Source organism: Schistocerca serialis, chromosome 1, assembly GCF_023864345.2.
Source record: "Schistocerca serialis cubense isolate TAMUIC-IGC-003099 chromosome 1, iqSchSeri2.2, whole genome shotgun sequence".
NCBI classification, from domain to species: domain Eukaryota; kingdom Metazoa; phylum Arthropoda; class Insecta; order Orthoptera; family Acrididae; genus Schistocerca; species Schistocerca serialis.
In genome coordinates, this window is record NC_064638.1 from 1109683672 (window position 1) to 1109700048 (window position 16377).

The 16377-nt window shown below is 40.5% G+C and overlaps 1 protein-coding gene across 1 annotated transcript in view; it reads left to right on the forward strand.

The window, feature by feature from the left end:
- LOC126459326 (uncharacterized) overlaps positions 1-16377 on the forward strand; it is a 96774-nt gene that overhangs the window by 13442 nt on the left and 66955 nt on the right. Inside the window, exon 2 of the mRNA XM_050095853.1 lies at positions 4590-4664. Within this exon, the coding sequence (XP_049951810.1) occupies positions 4607-4664 (58 nt within the window). The 5' untranslated portion in view covers positions 4590-4606. The remainder of the gene's footprint in view (positions 1-4589; positions 4665-16377) is intronic.

Below are 16377 nucleotides of genomic sequence, written 5' to 3' on the forward strand. Positions count from 1 at the left end.
CTGCTCGGCACGTTCCTCAAGGAGGCAGAAAGCAACCAAAGAGAATGGACTACAGACATGAACCAGATTTGGCCTACATGGGACCAGTGGAATCTTTGAGGATATCGTCGCAAGATCCCTTCGCAAACACTGTATGACATCGGGAAAACCTTGCAAAGAACGTGACAGACTGAGTCATATCTCGAACAGCTCGTGGAGAACAGGTGAAGGAAGATACAAGCAATTTACAGTACAAACTCTGGTCAAACACTGTAATGAATAACACCCAACAACGGAGTGTAACTTCACAGATCTGCAAAGCTATTCGCTTTCGAACATATTGCTTTTGTTTTGGTTTTTGTTTTCGTTTTCTTGCACACTGAAGGCATTATCTTTTATTTTCGTAAGGCTCATTTTCAAATTCTCTAGCAACAATAGAAGAAATTTTCAGATCCCAATCTGCGAAAATTGAAGGAATGTATGTTAATGGAAAACGCCTGAATTATATTCGTTTTATGATGACATTGTATTTTCTGGTTATATATAAATATATATAAGAAACTGATGAATTTAGGGGAGCAATTTCGGAAAGGGGCTTACAATAAGACTAAAGTATAGTGTAATCAATACATAGCAAAAAAAACTGTAAGCTGCATTACTAATTAAGTCATAAACGAGTTAGTAAGTTTTATTTGAAACCAGAATTGCGGGAATCTTATATCAGTTGTAGGCGACCCTATGGGATTGGTCTACTGTATGGAAACACTTGTTAAAATTTCACACATCTCCAATTTTTTCTGTGATACTTTGTGGCACTATTTTGATTTCTGACTTTAAAATAAGATAATTATCCTACAAATCCCTTTTGTTTCATTTGATCTTAAGTGACATATATTCCGCACATTGCAATATTTTAGTTACGAAATTTCTCATAACATTTCAGTATCTATTAAATCAAGAACTGTTATAATTTTTTAAAGCACGCTGAATTTTTCATGAAAAACAGTCACATGGAGAAAATATAAACTGTTTTTATTTTGGTGATGTGGAATATGCCATAGTTTCTACAAAACTCTATTTAACAATGTTCTACTATAATACACAATTATTTTAATTTTATAAATTTTACTGATCTCAAGAGGCATGTTTTCGTTATAACTGTTCACTCATGGACGCAGAAAACTATGTACAAATGCTAATCCGACCAATTGTCTGTTCTGGAAGAATCTAGAACTTGTTGCTGTAATATATCATTTGTCATACATGCCAAAAGATATTTAGTCTTTGTTATGGTCTCGACTCGTACAGTCTTAGTCTGGATGTTGAGCTGTAAGTTAGTTTTTATGCTGCGGACAGAATGTGCGTCAAGTATCACTTATTTATGTTGGAAACAGTAATTGGTATTTAAAATACACTCGGAATATTTTATCAACTTATTGACTGAGGGCAGTGATCAGTATGAATACGTATATGTTCGAAAGAAACTCTCTTTAGCGACTGCAGAAAACTGATGCCTAAATTTGTTTTGTCTACCTGGATGGGAAGTAAAAGAAAGTGCGATCAAATGTGAATAAGTTTCTCGACTAATGTTCAACAAACATGGACTTTAACATCAGCCCCTACACAAGAGAGAGTTGAAGCCAGAAATTGCATTCACGAAATAACATGAGTGTTAAATTTTTTGCTCAATACCTCACACAATTCAGCAAAGTATTTTAATGTTGCTGTCTCTCATACAACGTAACTATGCATTTACACAGCTACATGACTAGCTGAAAAAATGCACTTATTTCGCGTCAAGTTTCGTAACAATGGCTTTTAAATGGACTTACGGAACAGTAATGTTAGTACCTGAAGACTACAGTGCTCAGAAAAGTCTACTTGGTACATGAAAAGAGACCAGTTACCATTCTGATGGTAAGGTGCCTGTTCAAACTTAATTTATAATTTCTGTTAGGCAATAATACTGCCACTGAGTGTTTCCATATTTAGCAGCTGTATTTATTTCTCCTAATGCTTTGTTATTATAAGTTGTTTTCTGATTTTTCTGATTTACACAATTGTTGATGGCTTTGAGCATAACTTCTTCTGCAGTCTGAATAATGTCTTTTTGAAGCTGTTCCCAACATATAGGTATTCTTACTTCTGTACGGTAAACTATTTGGGTTGGTATTGGTTCTTTTTTCTAAATATTCACCTAATCTTGAGTTTGGTTGGTTGGTCGATTTGGGGGAATCGAAGTCATCGGTCCCATCGCATTAGGGAAGGATGGGGAAGGAAGTCGGCCGTGCTGTTTCACAGGAACAATTCCGTCATTTGCTTAAAGCGATTTAGGGAAATCACGGAAAACCTAAATCAGGATGGCCGGACGCAGGTTTGAACTGTCGTCCTCCAGAATACGAGGCCAATGTGCTAAGCACTGCGCCACCTTGATCGGTGTCTTGAATTTGACGATAGGTAAGTAATGGTCTGAATCAAAACTGCAATAAATCATTGTGATATAAAATATCAACACATGAGCATCATAAACTGAGAGAGTTATCGGAAGATTGACACTTTGCCTCTTGAGACCTTTTTATTTAAGTTGTATCAATGGTGGTTACGTTGGTTCCCAAACCCTGATTACAAATGTGTACAAGGTGAATTTGTTTATATGAAGTAACAAATAACTCACCTATAAGTGACGGTTTCAGTAACAACAAATATAAGTCATTGACTGCATTTTGCTATCAAACTGATATGCCGATACGAATGTACTAGAAAAATTGTCCCTGTAAAAGCTAAATTCCTTCGGAGAGTCCTAAGCCTTCCAGCGATTTATCAAACTCACTCAACAGCGGAATTTATCGGTCCAAAAGTTGGAGCATGTGTGAAGACAGTGCAATGAGATTTCGATGTATGAAGCCATTCGTAGGAGATTCGAACCGCTCGAAGGCTAAAATACTTTCCAAGTCTAAGGACTTGTTATACAGAATAGTTTACGAATGAAAAAAATATAGTATATGCTGATGGATACTGAATCTAAATCTAAAATACATATACCGTGAATCTGAAAACGTGACAAAAATCAAGAAACCTGATGAACATCCAGACCAAATAAATACATTTATTGTTTCATTGCAACTATAGTCGATACTGATTTATCAAGCAGTATAGCTCATTAATGTCAAATAAATGGGAAACACTGAAAAATATTTATAAACATACAGTATAAAAGAAAAAGGTCTGACAGAAAACAGTTACTTAGAAGTAGAAATGTTAATAATACAAGACTTCCAAAAGTATAGAGAGCAAGGTAACAGGAGTGAAATGGTTTGAAGAAATAAAAATGTACACTTTGAAATCATGAAACAATATTGGTTAAAAGTAAACAAATAGTGGGGTGGTACTGAAATTAATATGCTGTCCTCTGAGGTCTGTAAAGGAAGAAAATAACGATATGTATGTTAGTACCCATCCGCCCAGTTCACGGGTGATAAATGATTATCACTGCGTTCCCATCATCCACTTCCATAGAAAGTCAAAAGTATTTTTTCGATTCGTTCTTGTCAGTGCTTTCGGAAAATAAAAAGGAAATATTAATCTAAGATCTACAACTTTTCGTGGACAACCTATTATCCTTCTTGTACGTATATTCTTTTTAATGATTCATTCTTTTCTTGGTCTCAAGTGTGAAATCAATCTACTAGTGACTCTTGGTTGTCTTCTTCTCTGCAAGTGAATTTCGTTATCTACTGTGGCCTTTAGGGGAGATTATAGGGTGGCACTGGGGCCGAGTCGAAAAATTTTAAAGCAACCGTTCCAGTTTTGAAGACTAAATCGCTGATAGTCCTATACTTTTCCTTTTTGATGATAACTTACCGTCCAGCACAATCACAACTATTTCAGTACGAAATTACTGGCCATCTTCCGGTCGTGAGAGGATAGGATGGCCCACCGAGGTTACGGCGGAAATGTCAATGTTTTTGATTGATGTCATTGACAATGTTGTTTCCACAGCAATGGGAAAGGACTACAGTACCCTCCTTATGACCTGAAGTCGGCCAATACTTTCGTATTGAAATTGTTACGATTGTGTCGGACAAGAAATTATTTTCGAAACACGCCATCACTGGTGTCTCTTAGTACGACTGCAACGACTGTTTTTCAGTTTTTATCTTATTACTTAAGTAAGTTTCCAGAATTTTATAACTATAGTATAAGCTAAATTAATGAGTACTAGTAAAGGTACAACATATAAAGAGTGATCAGAAAGTTTCCGTTCGGAGGCACACTAACCCGTTCTCTGTACGTCGGTGATTATAAACCCACGCCAGAGTCACACTGGGTTTCGTATACGCTGCAGCTATGCCGTCAAATAAGTACTTTTTAATCGCCCCTTAATCAAGAAACAAGCGTGAAACATATACAAACAGAAATAAAAATTTAAAATGTACTACACGCACGTTTAAGTGATCCACAGCGTCAACAACTGTAACTGCATTTCAGTTGTAGCACATATTCACATCCAGCGATACGTCATTATGAGCTAGTAATTCTCCCGACTTCCATTAGACTGTTTATTTGGCATAATTTCTGTAATTGTCAAATAATACGTCTTTCTTTCGCAGGTTCCTGCTTGCTGATCATGGGCTCCGAGAGGTCTTTGCTGACGATGTTGATAAGTGGTATAGTCCTGCTCCAAGGTAATTAATTCATACCACTGATTACATTATATAGACTAGGTTTTTTTAAAGTTGGATGTTTCGTCTGTTCTTTCTGTTTTGTGAAACGTTAAATCAAACACATAGACAAGTGATGCGGTAGTTACGTGCCTTCTGCAGAGAGCACCACAGGGCAAGATGGTGTAATGGTTGGACAATGGACTTGTTTTCGCGAAAACGAGTATGGCATCCAGATTCAGGTTTTCAGTCATTTCCCTAATGCAGATGGTTCCTTTGCAAGAGCACGGTCGATTATCTGAGCTTCTGAACCGTCTCGAATGACACTATTCTTCTTTTCTTCCTTCGTCCATAAAGCACGGCCAATGGACCATCTAATTTACCCTGAATTGCGATTTATATTATGTAAACTTATTAAAAATTAAGAACTTTGACGTTTATAGGGATTTCCTGGGAATGTAGTTACAATAGGGAAACTACACTTTCTGGACAGTCTTAAGAAAGTAAACTTTCCGCGCCAAGACTCGGTTAATAACTGCACATTCGGCAGTATACGCCATATGACATAAATATGAAGTTGTATATTTTTTACAATGTCAGGTAAACCTGTCTAACAGGAGTGAGCTAGTCGACTTTGACCCTCGGAAATCTGAAGAGTGCTAGAAAACTATATCTGCAACTGTCAAGTAGCAGTGTTCCTAGACATAAAAAAAGGTACCGTTCGGTCGACTGAGAAGTCATAGAAATCTGAGTGGACGTGGAAACAACGGAAACAATAAAATAGACGTTAACGAGAGCCCTTTTTAAGGTAAAATATATGGAGTAGGTCTCCAAGGAGTTTAACATTAAATTAGGTGTCAGGCGGCGTGATGCACTGTCTCTGCTTCCCTTCAGTTGTGTTTTGGATATCATCCATGGACAGGAAAAAGCACTAGACAGCAAATTGCTTCTAATCGAGGTGCGCTTTGGAGGATCCAAAAGTGATATGAAGATTAGCTGACTTGCATTCGATGATCATTCCGTGTCGTCCCTGCGAACACAGCACGACTGCCGAGCAGATATATATTCTAAAACAATAATAAGAAAAAGATGGGCTTCAATTTTTCTTTCAGAAAAAAATTACAAGCATCAAAGCACCATAAGAAGGCACAGTGAGACAGAAATAATTGACAGCTTTAAATATTTTGGTGAAGTAGTACAACTGAAAACTGCGATAGAAATTCCAACAATACTTTGCGATAAAAGATGTCCAGCACTTTTTGTAGAACACACTCTCTATACAAGAGAGAAAGGCGAGCTAAACTATGGCAGCGTGACACTGCAGTTAAAGTAGTGTTTTTACATGCTAGTGAATGGCTCCGAATGACAGGAATGTGAAGACTAAGGCAAGCCAAGTAATTCAACACAAACATCTACCGCGATTGGATCCAGAGACCGTGAATGGACAGCAGAGGTTACAAGAAAGGAAAGATATACGGATAATGAAAGATTAATCGAGCCTATGAGGAAAAGAAGACTAACATTTACGGACATCTGTTTAGGTGAATAAAGAAAGGCTAATATAAGAAATTTTCAATGTACTTGACCCAAGATTTGGGAGAAATAGTTCGAAGATTTGAGAAGTGATCTTGAACGGTATGAATTGAATCGAGGTGACAGCTCATGTTGGCGAAAGTAAAGTCAGTGACTGACAACTTTAGGAATTTGCATGGGCAACAGAAACTAAATAGCGTATGGAAAGAACAAAAAAGACAGACTGCCAGAGAAAGAATTGTAAGGTTTTGGGCTGCAAGGAAGGCTTCCAGTATTGCATAGTCGGTACCTATCTTAGTCTCTAGTCGGCGTTATCGAATTACTAGGGCTCTGGAGGTATGTGGCAGCAAATATCTAAGCACGGATCACGTAATTCCCGTAGATTACAGTAGGTGGTTCATTGGCGCGGAGTAGCCAACATGACATTGTCCCAGATGTGCTCCCTTACCTTCAGATCAGGTGAATTTGTTGACCAGAACATCAACACGATTTCACTACCATGCGCCACAAACCACTGTAGTATGAATCTGCCCATATGAAACGGATTGTTATCCTGTTGGGAAATGCCGTCGATATCGCAGAAGATACCAAGAACGAAGGCATGCAGGTAGTTCGTAATGACGTCCACAGTTGTCATGGTGATTTCGGTTACTATATCAGGTCCAATTGAGGGAAAGGTGAACATGCCCCACAGCAAATGCCCTCACCAGTCTGAGTTAGTGTCGTGGTCATCTGTCGAGCCGCCGCTCGCCAGGATAACGTGGTGTAATAAGAAACGTAATCGTGCCTGCACCAGCCTGTTCTCTGCCGTAAGGTCAGCCACGGGTCGCCGGGTATCCCAGTTTACAGAGCAGGCAAGCTCCGACCTCCACATTCTATAATGAGACATGGTCGTCAAACAGCTAGTTTCCTACTCGTGATTTTACCGTACTTCAACACCTTTCCACAGATGCTCACGCCAGTACAACTCTAATATCGACCAGATCCGCCGCTTCGGAGACTAATTTCCTTGGCGCTGAGGCATAAGAATCTGCCGTCAAAGTCGATTACATCAGCAAATTTCCCCATTTGAGGCCCTTAACACATTGACTGCCGTGATGAAATTTGGGCCATGCGTTGCTATACCACATTGAAATAACGAATATTACTTCTGAAGCCAAATTGATTTTTTTTTAACCAGATGTCTTCTTTTGAACGTGTAGAATTAAGTTACGTGATAAAATGTCAATTTATGACTGATCTAGACTAATAACAGGTGTGAGCCATATATGGCTCACGTGGCCCAATAACAACATTTTAACACAATTATAATCTGTGGTCACATGAACCACATGTGGCCCACAAGATTTAAAACCACATAGGTATAAAAAATCGTTTTTCAAGAAATGATTCAGACACTTCGTTTATATTAGCAACATATAATATTGTTTGCAATCTTTTACTTGGACTGACAAAGTTCAAGAATAAAGATTTTAGAATATTCTACTTCTTCAACACAGCAATGTCAATGTCACTAAAACACTCGTTGCACATAAAACTGTCACATTTATTGCATTTAGTACACACCCTCTTCACTTTCTTAGTAGCATCGTTTCTTTCTTCTGTTCTTCGTAGGCTTTTATAACAGTCCGAACATCATCTTTGATAGCTCTGCTTTGGTCCCTCTAGTGTCACAAGGCGATGGCTGTTATCTTCGTGGAACGGCTGTTATCTTCGTGGTTGTGGATCTCTGGCATTCAATAGCAGTAGTGTCAAGCGCCCCCTGAAAGAAATCATTTGTATGTGAGACTCTGGTCCTTTGTTTGCCAAGTTGTACAGCACTTGAACATTTACAAACATGATCCAAAAAGGATTTCAAAAACGATCTTTCTGTGCCATTTAACGGTATGGCGAAGTTAGGAATCACTATGGCTACCAATTGTAAAAACATTGAGTGCTACGAACATGAGAGCGTTCAGTGGAGCCACCAATTTTAGGCCCATAGTTGAAACGCATTATCTATGAGCCCTATGAGGCTCACGAGGCCTCTAAACACAACTCTGCATGTGAGCCAGTTATGGCTCACTCGGCCCACAGTACAATGTATACGTGAACGAAATATGGCTCACGTGGCGTCACAACACGTGTAACTGTGAGCCACCATTGGCTCAGGTGGCAGTCAATGTGTTGAGCCGTCCGCACACGGACCGTGCATCCGTACGTTGAGCGTGCCGAGTTTCTGACTTCACAGCGTGGAACAGCACGTTGGGAATTCTTTCGGAACGTGCAGAGCAATATCTAGCATGTCAGATATTCTGAACGTTGACCAGTGAGATGCCAGAACGCCACCTACGTCAAGTGCACTCCATTTCCCTTCGGTGCAGAGTTTGCAAATTGGGGAGCTCGAAAACTCCCGTTAATTGTATGATTGGTTGTAAAAAAAAAAAAAAAAAAAAAAAGACAAGAAACGTCATATTCGTGGTAAAAGAATTATTGTAACTTGCATATTATGAGAATCGGCCATTTGAAATCAATAGCATGATTAGCGTCGATCAAAAATGCGTTGTTCTTGATACAATTTGTTACAATTAAGTTTCAATTATTAATATAGCTACAGTCAAAGCTTTCAGGGAACGGTAACAAGCTAGATACACTCTAGCAGAATACTATATGTCGGTAGTGTATTGGGTAATTTTATTGTTTCGTAGCGAGCATTTGAAGAGTACGTGGTTCGTGCTCGACTTATCTCAATTTTTTTCTTCTAACCTTCGCTTTTTAATATGTTCTGATTAGTTTGATATTGGGTTCTGATTAGTTTGATATAAGTATATTCTATAATATTCCATGTAATGAAAATGCAAGGGCTCTCTTTTTGAGGAGTGAGTTTGTTCGATTGGCTTAATCTACAGGGCACGTTGCACAACTTGCAGTAAGATATTTTGCAATGTTTTTCTTTTAAGTCTTGTAATTCACATGTAGAGATTCTGCTGCTGAGTAGGAACAGTGATCAAATAAGAATGGCCTTAGGGTTTTACTAAAAAGTGAGAATGGCTCTGATCACTATGGGACTTAACTTCTGAGGTCATCAGTCCACTAGAACTTAGAACTACTTAAACCTAACTAACCTAAGGACATCACACACAGCCATGCCCGAGGCAGGATTCGAACCTGCGACTGTTCCAGACTGTAGCGCCTAGAACCGCTCGGCCACCCCGTCCGGCAGTGAGAATGATGAAATAATTTTTATCTGATGTGGAGAACTATGGTAAATTTGTATCGCACTGTTTGTAATGGAACTTTTATAAGCCGATGTCCTAACTGACTGGACGTGGTATTTCCCTTTTTGCCTTATAATATTTTCGCTGTTATTTAAGCTTTTATTTACGTATACAGTAGACAGAACAACCTAATTAGCATATGGACATGGGAGAAAAACACGTTTTAATAGAGCTAATATGGGAATTTTGCGCCAGTCCATTTAGTACACAGTGTTATTTACGACCAGATGCAGCCGACAACTGCCGCTGGAGCGCGTTGCGATCGCGCATACCACGATGGGGCCCACGTACCGTGTGCACAAGTCGCACCGTTTCTGAGCGCTCAGCAACCTTTGAACTCGGCACGCTGAACGTTGACATTCGACAGCACGGTCTGTGTCCTTCAGCCTCAGTTTCATCATCATTGACTCGAAAGTCGCCGATGTGGCGTCAACTAAAGAGGACTTGCAATACGGCGGCCGAACTCCCCCGCATGGGGCCTTCCGGCCAACAATGCCATACGATCATTTCATTTTACTAGATTGATACTGCCTGTTTGCTTTGCTTACGAGTTCGGTAGCCCACAACACCAGGCGTTATTCAGTCTCTTAGTGTACAGCGAACACACCCTCTACCTTACCTTCACTGACCTTGAAAAGGCTTTCGACTCTGTCAATCTAAAGTCATGTGGGATACTCTTGCAAAATATGGCATTCCAACAAAGATTATTAACATCATCAAGGAAATGTGTGAAGACTATGAATGCCAAGTATTACATAATGAAGAACTAAGAGAGCCTTTCCAAGTTAATTCGGGAGTACGATAAGGGTGTATTCTTTCCACAACACTATTTCTTTTGGTGTTGGACCATGTGATGAAGAGAGTGATTGGGGGACGGCAGAGCGGTGTGCAATGGGGGATGCGCGATAGGCTTGAAGATCTAGATTTCGCAGACGACATTTGCTTAATGGCACCACGACGATATCGAGACATCGAAGAGAAACTGGTCAGGTTACAGAGAGAGGCGGAAGTTGCAGGCCACAAGATAAATGTTCGCAAAACTAAAGAAATGCCGATAAATTCGACCACCTCGAGTAGGCTGGCCATTCCTCTATCTCGGAAGTATAGTCACGACTACAGGAGGCGCTGAGGAGGACGTTCGTAGTCGCATCCGCAAAGCAAATGGTGCATTTGTACAACTGTACTCTGTCTGGAAAAATAGGAACATCTCAAAGAAGACCAAACTACGGCTTTTCAATAGCAATGTAAGGCTGTTCTGATGTATGGTGGCGAAACTTGGAAGGTGACTAACCACATCAAAAACCAGCTCCAAGTTTTTATCAATTGCTGTCTCCGGCGTATTTTAAATGTGAGATGGCCAGATATAATGACAAATGAAGATCTTTGGATGTAGACAAATCAGCAACCAGTCAATATAGAAATCAAAGAAGAGAAATGGAACTGGATTGGGCATACTTTGAGGAAACCAGATGATGCTATTGAAAGGATGGATTTGGATTGGTACTCTCAAGAAGGTAGAAAACGTGGTCGTCCCAAACAGACGTGGAAAAGGACGATCGAGAGAGAAGCTGCATAGGATGGGAACATATAGAGTGAAGAGACTTGCTAGAAATCGTACCAGGTGGAGGAATTTCGTCACGGCCCTATGTTCCAGAGGGAACGACAGGAACTAAGTAAGTAAGTAAGTAAGTAAGTAAGGCATTACAGCGGTCATACCGTTTTGGCTCATGAGTGTATGCTATTTGACCAAAAGTATCTGGACACCTATTAGTCGACTTTAAAATGGGACGTGCCCACTCTTCGTCTTTATGACGGCCTGAATTCTGCTGGGAACAATTTCAACGAGGTTCCTGAACGTCTGTGGAGGAATGAGAGCCCATTCTTCCTCGGTAGCAGAGACCGGTGTAGGTAATGATGTCCGACGCTGGGATCAACAGTGTAGTCGACGTTCTAACTCATCCTAAAGGTATTGCGCGCAGGTGGGGAACCGGGCAAGCCAGTCCATTTCAGGAATCCCGAAAGAAAATGAGCCTTGGTGGCTGGGGAAATAATGCTATTATTGACGTGTTTCGCTCTTCGGGGGCATCATCAGAAAATTTACTACAAAATTTGCATTCGGCGCATCTGTGGGGACGATTGCGTGTGCCTTAAACAAAACTTAGTTGAAAACGCAATTTCAACTGACTCCATAGGTTTTTTTATGAAAGAATAAATCGCTATTTGACTTATAGTACTGTATTTTCCTTCCGTACTGTCTAGATTTAGGCTTTTATCCCTTTATCGTGTACAATACTAAAGTTCTTAGACCATTAATACGTCGTATCCGGTAAAGTAAGTATAAAGCAAGTAAACAAGACTTGTTGTGGCGTATCAAGACAGCTAGGCCACACTGAAGTAGCCGAAAGGCACGCGTAATCTCACGTAGGCTAGGTAGAGGTCTGAAACAGGATACGTAATGAATGGTAGCAAGAAAAGTACGTAGCTGCTATAATACTTAACTTTTAATCCTTCATTTGAATACAGCATTCCTTGATGATACAAGTGAGACTCTATCTTAAAATGGTTAATGGCGCCTTGCTAGGTCGTAGCCATTGACTTAGCTGAAGGCTATTCTAACTGTCTCTCGGCAAATGAGAGAAAGGCTTCGTCAGTGTAGTCGCTAGCAAAGTCGTCCGTACAACTGGGGCGAGTGCTAGTCCGTATCTCGAGACCTGCCTTGTGGTGGCGCTCGGTCTGCGATCATACAGTGGCGACACGCGGGTCCGACATGTACTAAATGGACCGCGGCCGATTTAAAGCTACCACCTAGCAAGTGTGGTGTCTGGCGGTGACACCACAAGACTAACATATGCCTTGCAGATGTTAACTGCTTCGTACCTGCTTCGGACTGACTTTACAGATATGGCGTGTTAATGATCTAAGAACTTTTAGTATTGTAGTCGATAATGGCATAAAAGCCGATAGCCGTACAGTACAGAACAAAAATACAGTACTATACAGTGAAATGGCGGTTTATTCTTTCCAAAAATACTGCATGACAGTGAAATGGCAGTTTATTCTTTTCAAAAATACTGCATGACAGTGGCTCTGCGCTGTCGAAAACTTTTTTGACTCTGCAGAGTCTAAGGTACACAAACGGTCCCCACAAATGTGACGAATGTAAGTTTTTCAGCATGTTAAAATGCACCAGAAGGGCGAAGCGTGTCGATGAAAAATTTCGCTTTCAACTAAGATTGCTTTTCTTTCGAAGTACTCCCCACAGTTGCTGCACCAGATACGGCATGGAGTGGAAGGAATTGTACATTTCAGCAATGTTATTTCCCACAAACCATGGCCTCACGGATGCTGCTTTATGACAAGAAGAATTGTCATGCAAATGCATTCACAGTCTCCGAACTGATCCTCTACTGTACGAAGTACATAATTCAGTAAAATATGCTCGTATTCTTCCGCATTTAGCATAATGGGACGACATCTTAACAGCTCCAAGCCGTAACACCACCTATTGCGTACTTCACTGTTAGTGCGACACATGATGGCCGGTAACGTGCTCCAGGCATTAGCGAAACCCAAACATCTTCATCGGATTGCCACAGAGTATAGCGCGATTTATGACTCCAAACCACTCGTGTCCAGTCATGCACTGTCCAGTGACTTCTTCCTTGACACCACATCAAGCGTCACTTGGTACTGATTACAGAAATGTGTGCCTTATGATGATACGTTCGGCGATTTTACACCATTCTTAGTAACTCCTTACTCACGTGTTTAATGGACTGCTAGCACTTTGGAACTCATGAGTGATTCCTATCACGGATTTCATGCGATTTTTTACTGCCACCATCCGCAATGCTCTATATACATGAAATCCATTTTCAGTTGCGAATAAGGACAACCATCACCTGTAGAATGGAATAACGACAGTGAAAATTTGTTCCGGACCCGGACTCGAACCCGGATTTCTCGCTTATTGAGAGCGGTCGCCTTACCACTTGGCTATTCGTGCACGACTCACGGCCCGACCCAAGCTCCCATACGTCATCAACCCCACGTCTACGACCTGTACTCGTACATCCATTACGTATATTCTCACCCCGGTCCGACCTTGTACATGAAAGTCGCTTGCCCGGTATCGGCAGATAAATACGATATTCATTGTTTGTTAGTCGATTCTGACCCCAATATTTAAGAAGGGTGGCAAAATGGATTGTAGTAATTATAGAGAGATATCGCTGTTACCAGTATGTTCCAAAATTTTCTCCAATATTCTGCTAAACAGGTTTACATCATATGCAGATGAAATTGTGGGGGATTACCAAGCTGGCTTTCGGAGGAACAGATCAACTATAGACCAAATATTCACCCTGCGTCAAATTTTGGAAAAGAAATATGAATACAATAAACCAGTTCATAATCTTTTCATAGATTTTACAAAAGCATATGATTCAGTATTGCAATCGAAATTGTACAGAATTCTTTTGGAACTTGGAATACCAGAGAAGTATATTACATTTAAAAGCGAGTTCGAAAAACACGCGTGGGGAAATTGGAGTCAAAAGAATTTGTAACAAAGAACGGACTTAAGCAGGGAGATGCCCTGTCTCCGCTACTTTTTAATTTAGTCCTAGAATATATTGTACGAATGGGAGCAGATAATTCAGAGGGTGTGGAGTTAAATGGAAATATTAAGATATTAGGGTATGCAGGATCTAAACATCATTAGCGATAGGAAAGGATCTGTAACACCAAATGCGAATGCGTTAATCAAGGCTAGTGAAGATGTAGGTCTAGGGATAAGTGAAGACAAAACTAAATACCTGGTTACTACTATAATGACAACAGCAGTAGATCAGGAATTGTTAACAGTTGGAGACATGCAATTTGAAAAAGTGAACACATTTAAGGCGCGGACATCACTTCGAGAAATGAGATTGAATCCGAACTGAAGAAGAGATTACGGGCGGGAAATGCGTGCTACTTCTCACTGAATAGATTACTTTCATCACGGATATTGTCTAGGAATTTAAAGATTGGAATATACAAAACTATTATTCTACCGGTTATGCTGTATGGGTGTGAGACTTGGTCTCTCACTGTGCAAAATTAAAAGCCGTTTCGAGTATTTGAAAACAAAATTTTGAGGAAAATTTTCGGAGCAAAAAGGGATGACATTAGCGGAGAGTGGCGAAAACTGCATAACGAAGAGGTTCACGAACTCTATTCAAGCCCTGACATAATCAGTATTATTAAATCAAGTAGGCTGCGATGGGCGGGTCACGTAGCTCGAATGGATAAGGGCAGGGCAGCGCGCAGAGTACTGGTAGGGCACTTACAGGGGGAGGCCGCCAATTGTGAAATTCAGATTCGATTCATACTGCGCATAATAAAAGCCATGGCCAGAGGTGTAATGTGGCAAAGCACCAAGATGTACTTCTCAGCCGTTGTCGAGAAAATCGACAGTTAAAAGAAACGGTTGGGGTGAAATACTCTCTACGATCAATAGGTTTCTACAGCGTCGTGGCGCAGCGGTAAGCGCTCGGGTTCGTAATCCGAAGGTCGCCGGATCGAATCCCGCGCCATGCTACTTTGTTTCATTATTAGTTTTTTGTAATTCAAATATATATATATATATATATATATATATATATATATATATATATACTATTAATGAATTGCTTATGCATGTTGGTGAAGGCGGATCGCTCTCCAATTGTACCGCCTGCATTTTTCCGTTTGTTTAACAGGGTGTACCAAAGCTCTCACGTCCGCACTGATTTTCGACGATGTTATAAGTTCCGCTAGGGACCGCATCTACCTTCTTTCGAAATTAGCAGGCATCTACGCTGTTGTGCGGCGGTTCGTTTCGGCCCACTCAACGTCTGTTCTTCAAGTGTAACGAGCGAGTAACGGTGTTTATATTTCATACCTGCCACAGCTAATTTGTGTTCGTGGGGTCTCTATTCTAATTCGAACGTTTGACTTACGCTGTACGTATTCGTTTCGGAATATCGTTTCTACGTCTTCCGTTAACTATACGTGGTAAACATTATGAAGACAATTAGTAACATTTGTGAAATACAACTTTGTCTGCGGAAAAAATAATGATGTTCGAAGTCGCCAGTTTTTCCACGACAAACGACTTTCAACAACTTATTATATGCATAATTGTTGCAACTGATTGCCGGGAATTATATATATATATATATATATATATATATATATATAATATAGACACCCATTTGAATTACAAAAAACAAATACTAAAAAAAAAAAAAAAGGTTGCATGGCGCGAGATTCGATCTTGCGCCCTTCGGATTACAAACCCGAGCGCTTACCGCTACGCCACGACGCTGTAGGAACTTCTTAATCGTAGAGAGTATTTCACCGCAACGGTTTCTTTTAACTGTCGGTTTTCTCGCCGACGGCTGAGAAGTGCATCTTGGTGCTTTGCCACATTACACCTCTGGCCAAGAGCTTTTATTATGCGCAGTATGAATCGAATCTGAATTTCACAATTGGCGGCTTCCGCTTGTTAGAGGGAAAACATCCTGTGGGGAGACCGAGGCGTAGATGGGAGGACAATGTGAAGGCTGATTTGAGGAGCCTAGGTATTGAAGGTGAATGGAAGGAAATAGCCCAAGAGAGGGACAGATGGCGAAAATACATTGCTGCGGTAATGGACTCCCGAGTTCGGTATGACCAGTGAGTGATTGTCTGTGTTTCTTCTGATGTGCATCGTAATCAGAATAACACAGGCACTGCAAACCGTATATATCCGCTAATGCTCGTCGTGTCGCCCCCCCCCCCCCCCCCTCCATCAGTACGTATGGTCTTCCTGGTTTTGTTTTAACTGTGGTTATTCCTTTGGGCTTTCACTTCACAGTCACGTCGTCAACAGTAGACCTGATCAGTTTTAGAAGAGTTCAAATGTCTCTGATGAAATTATT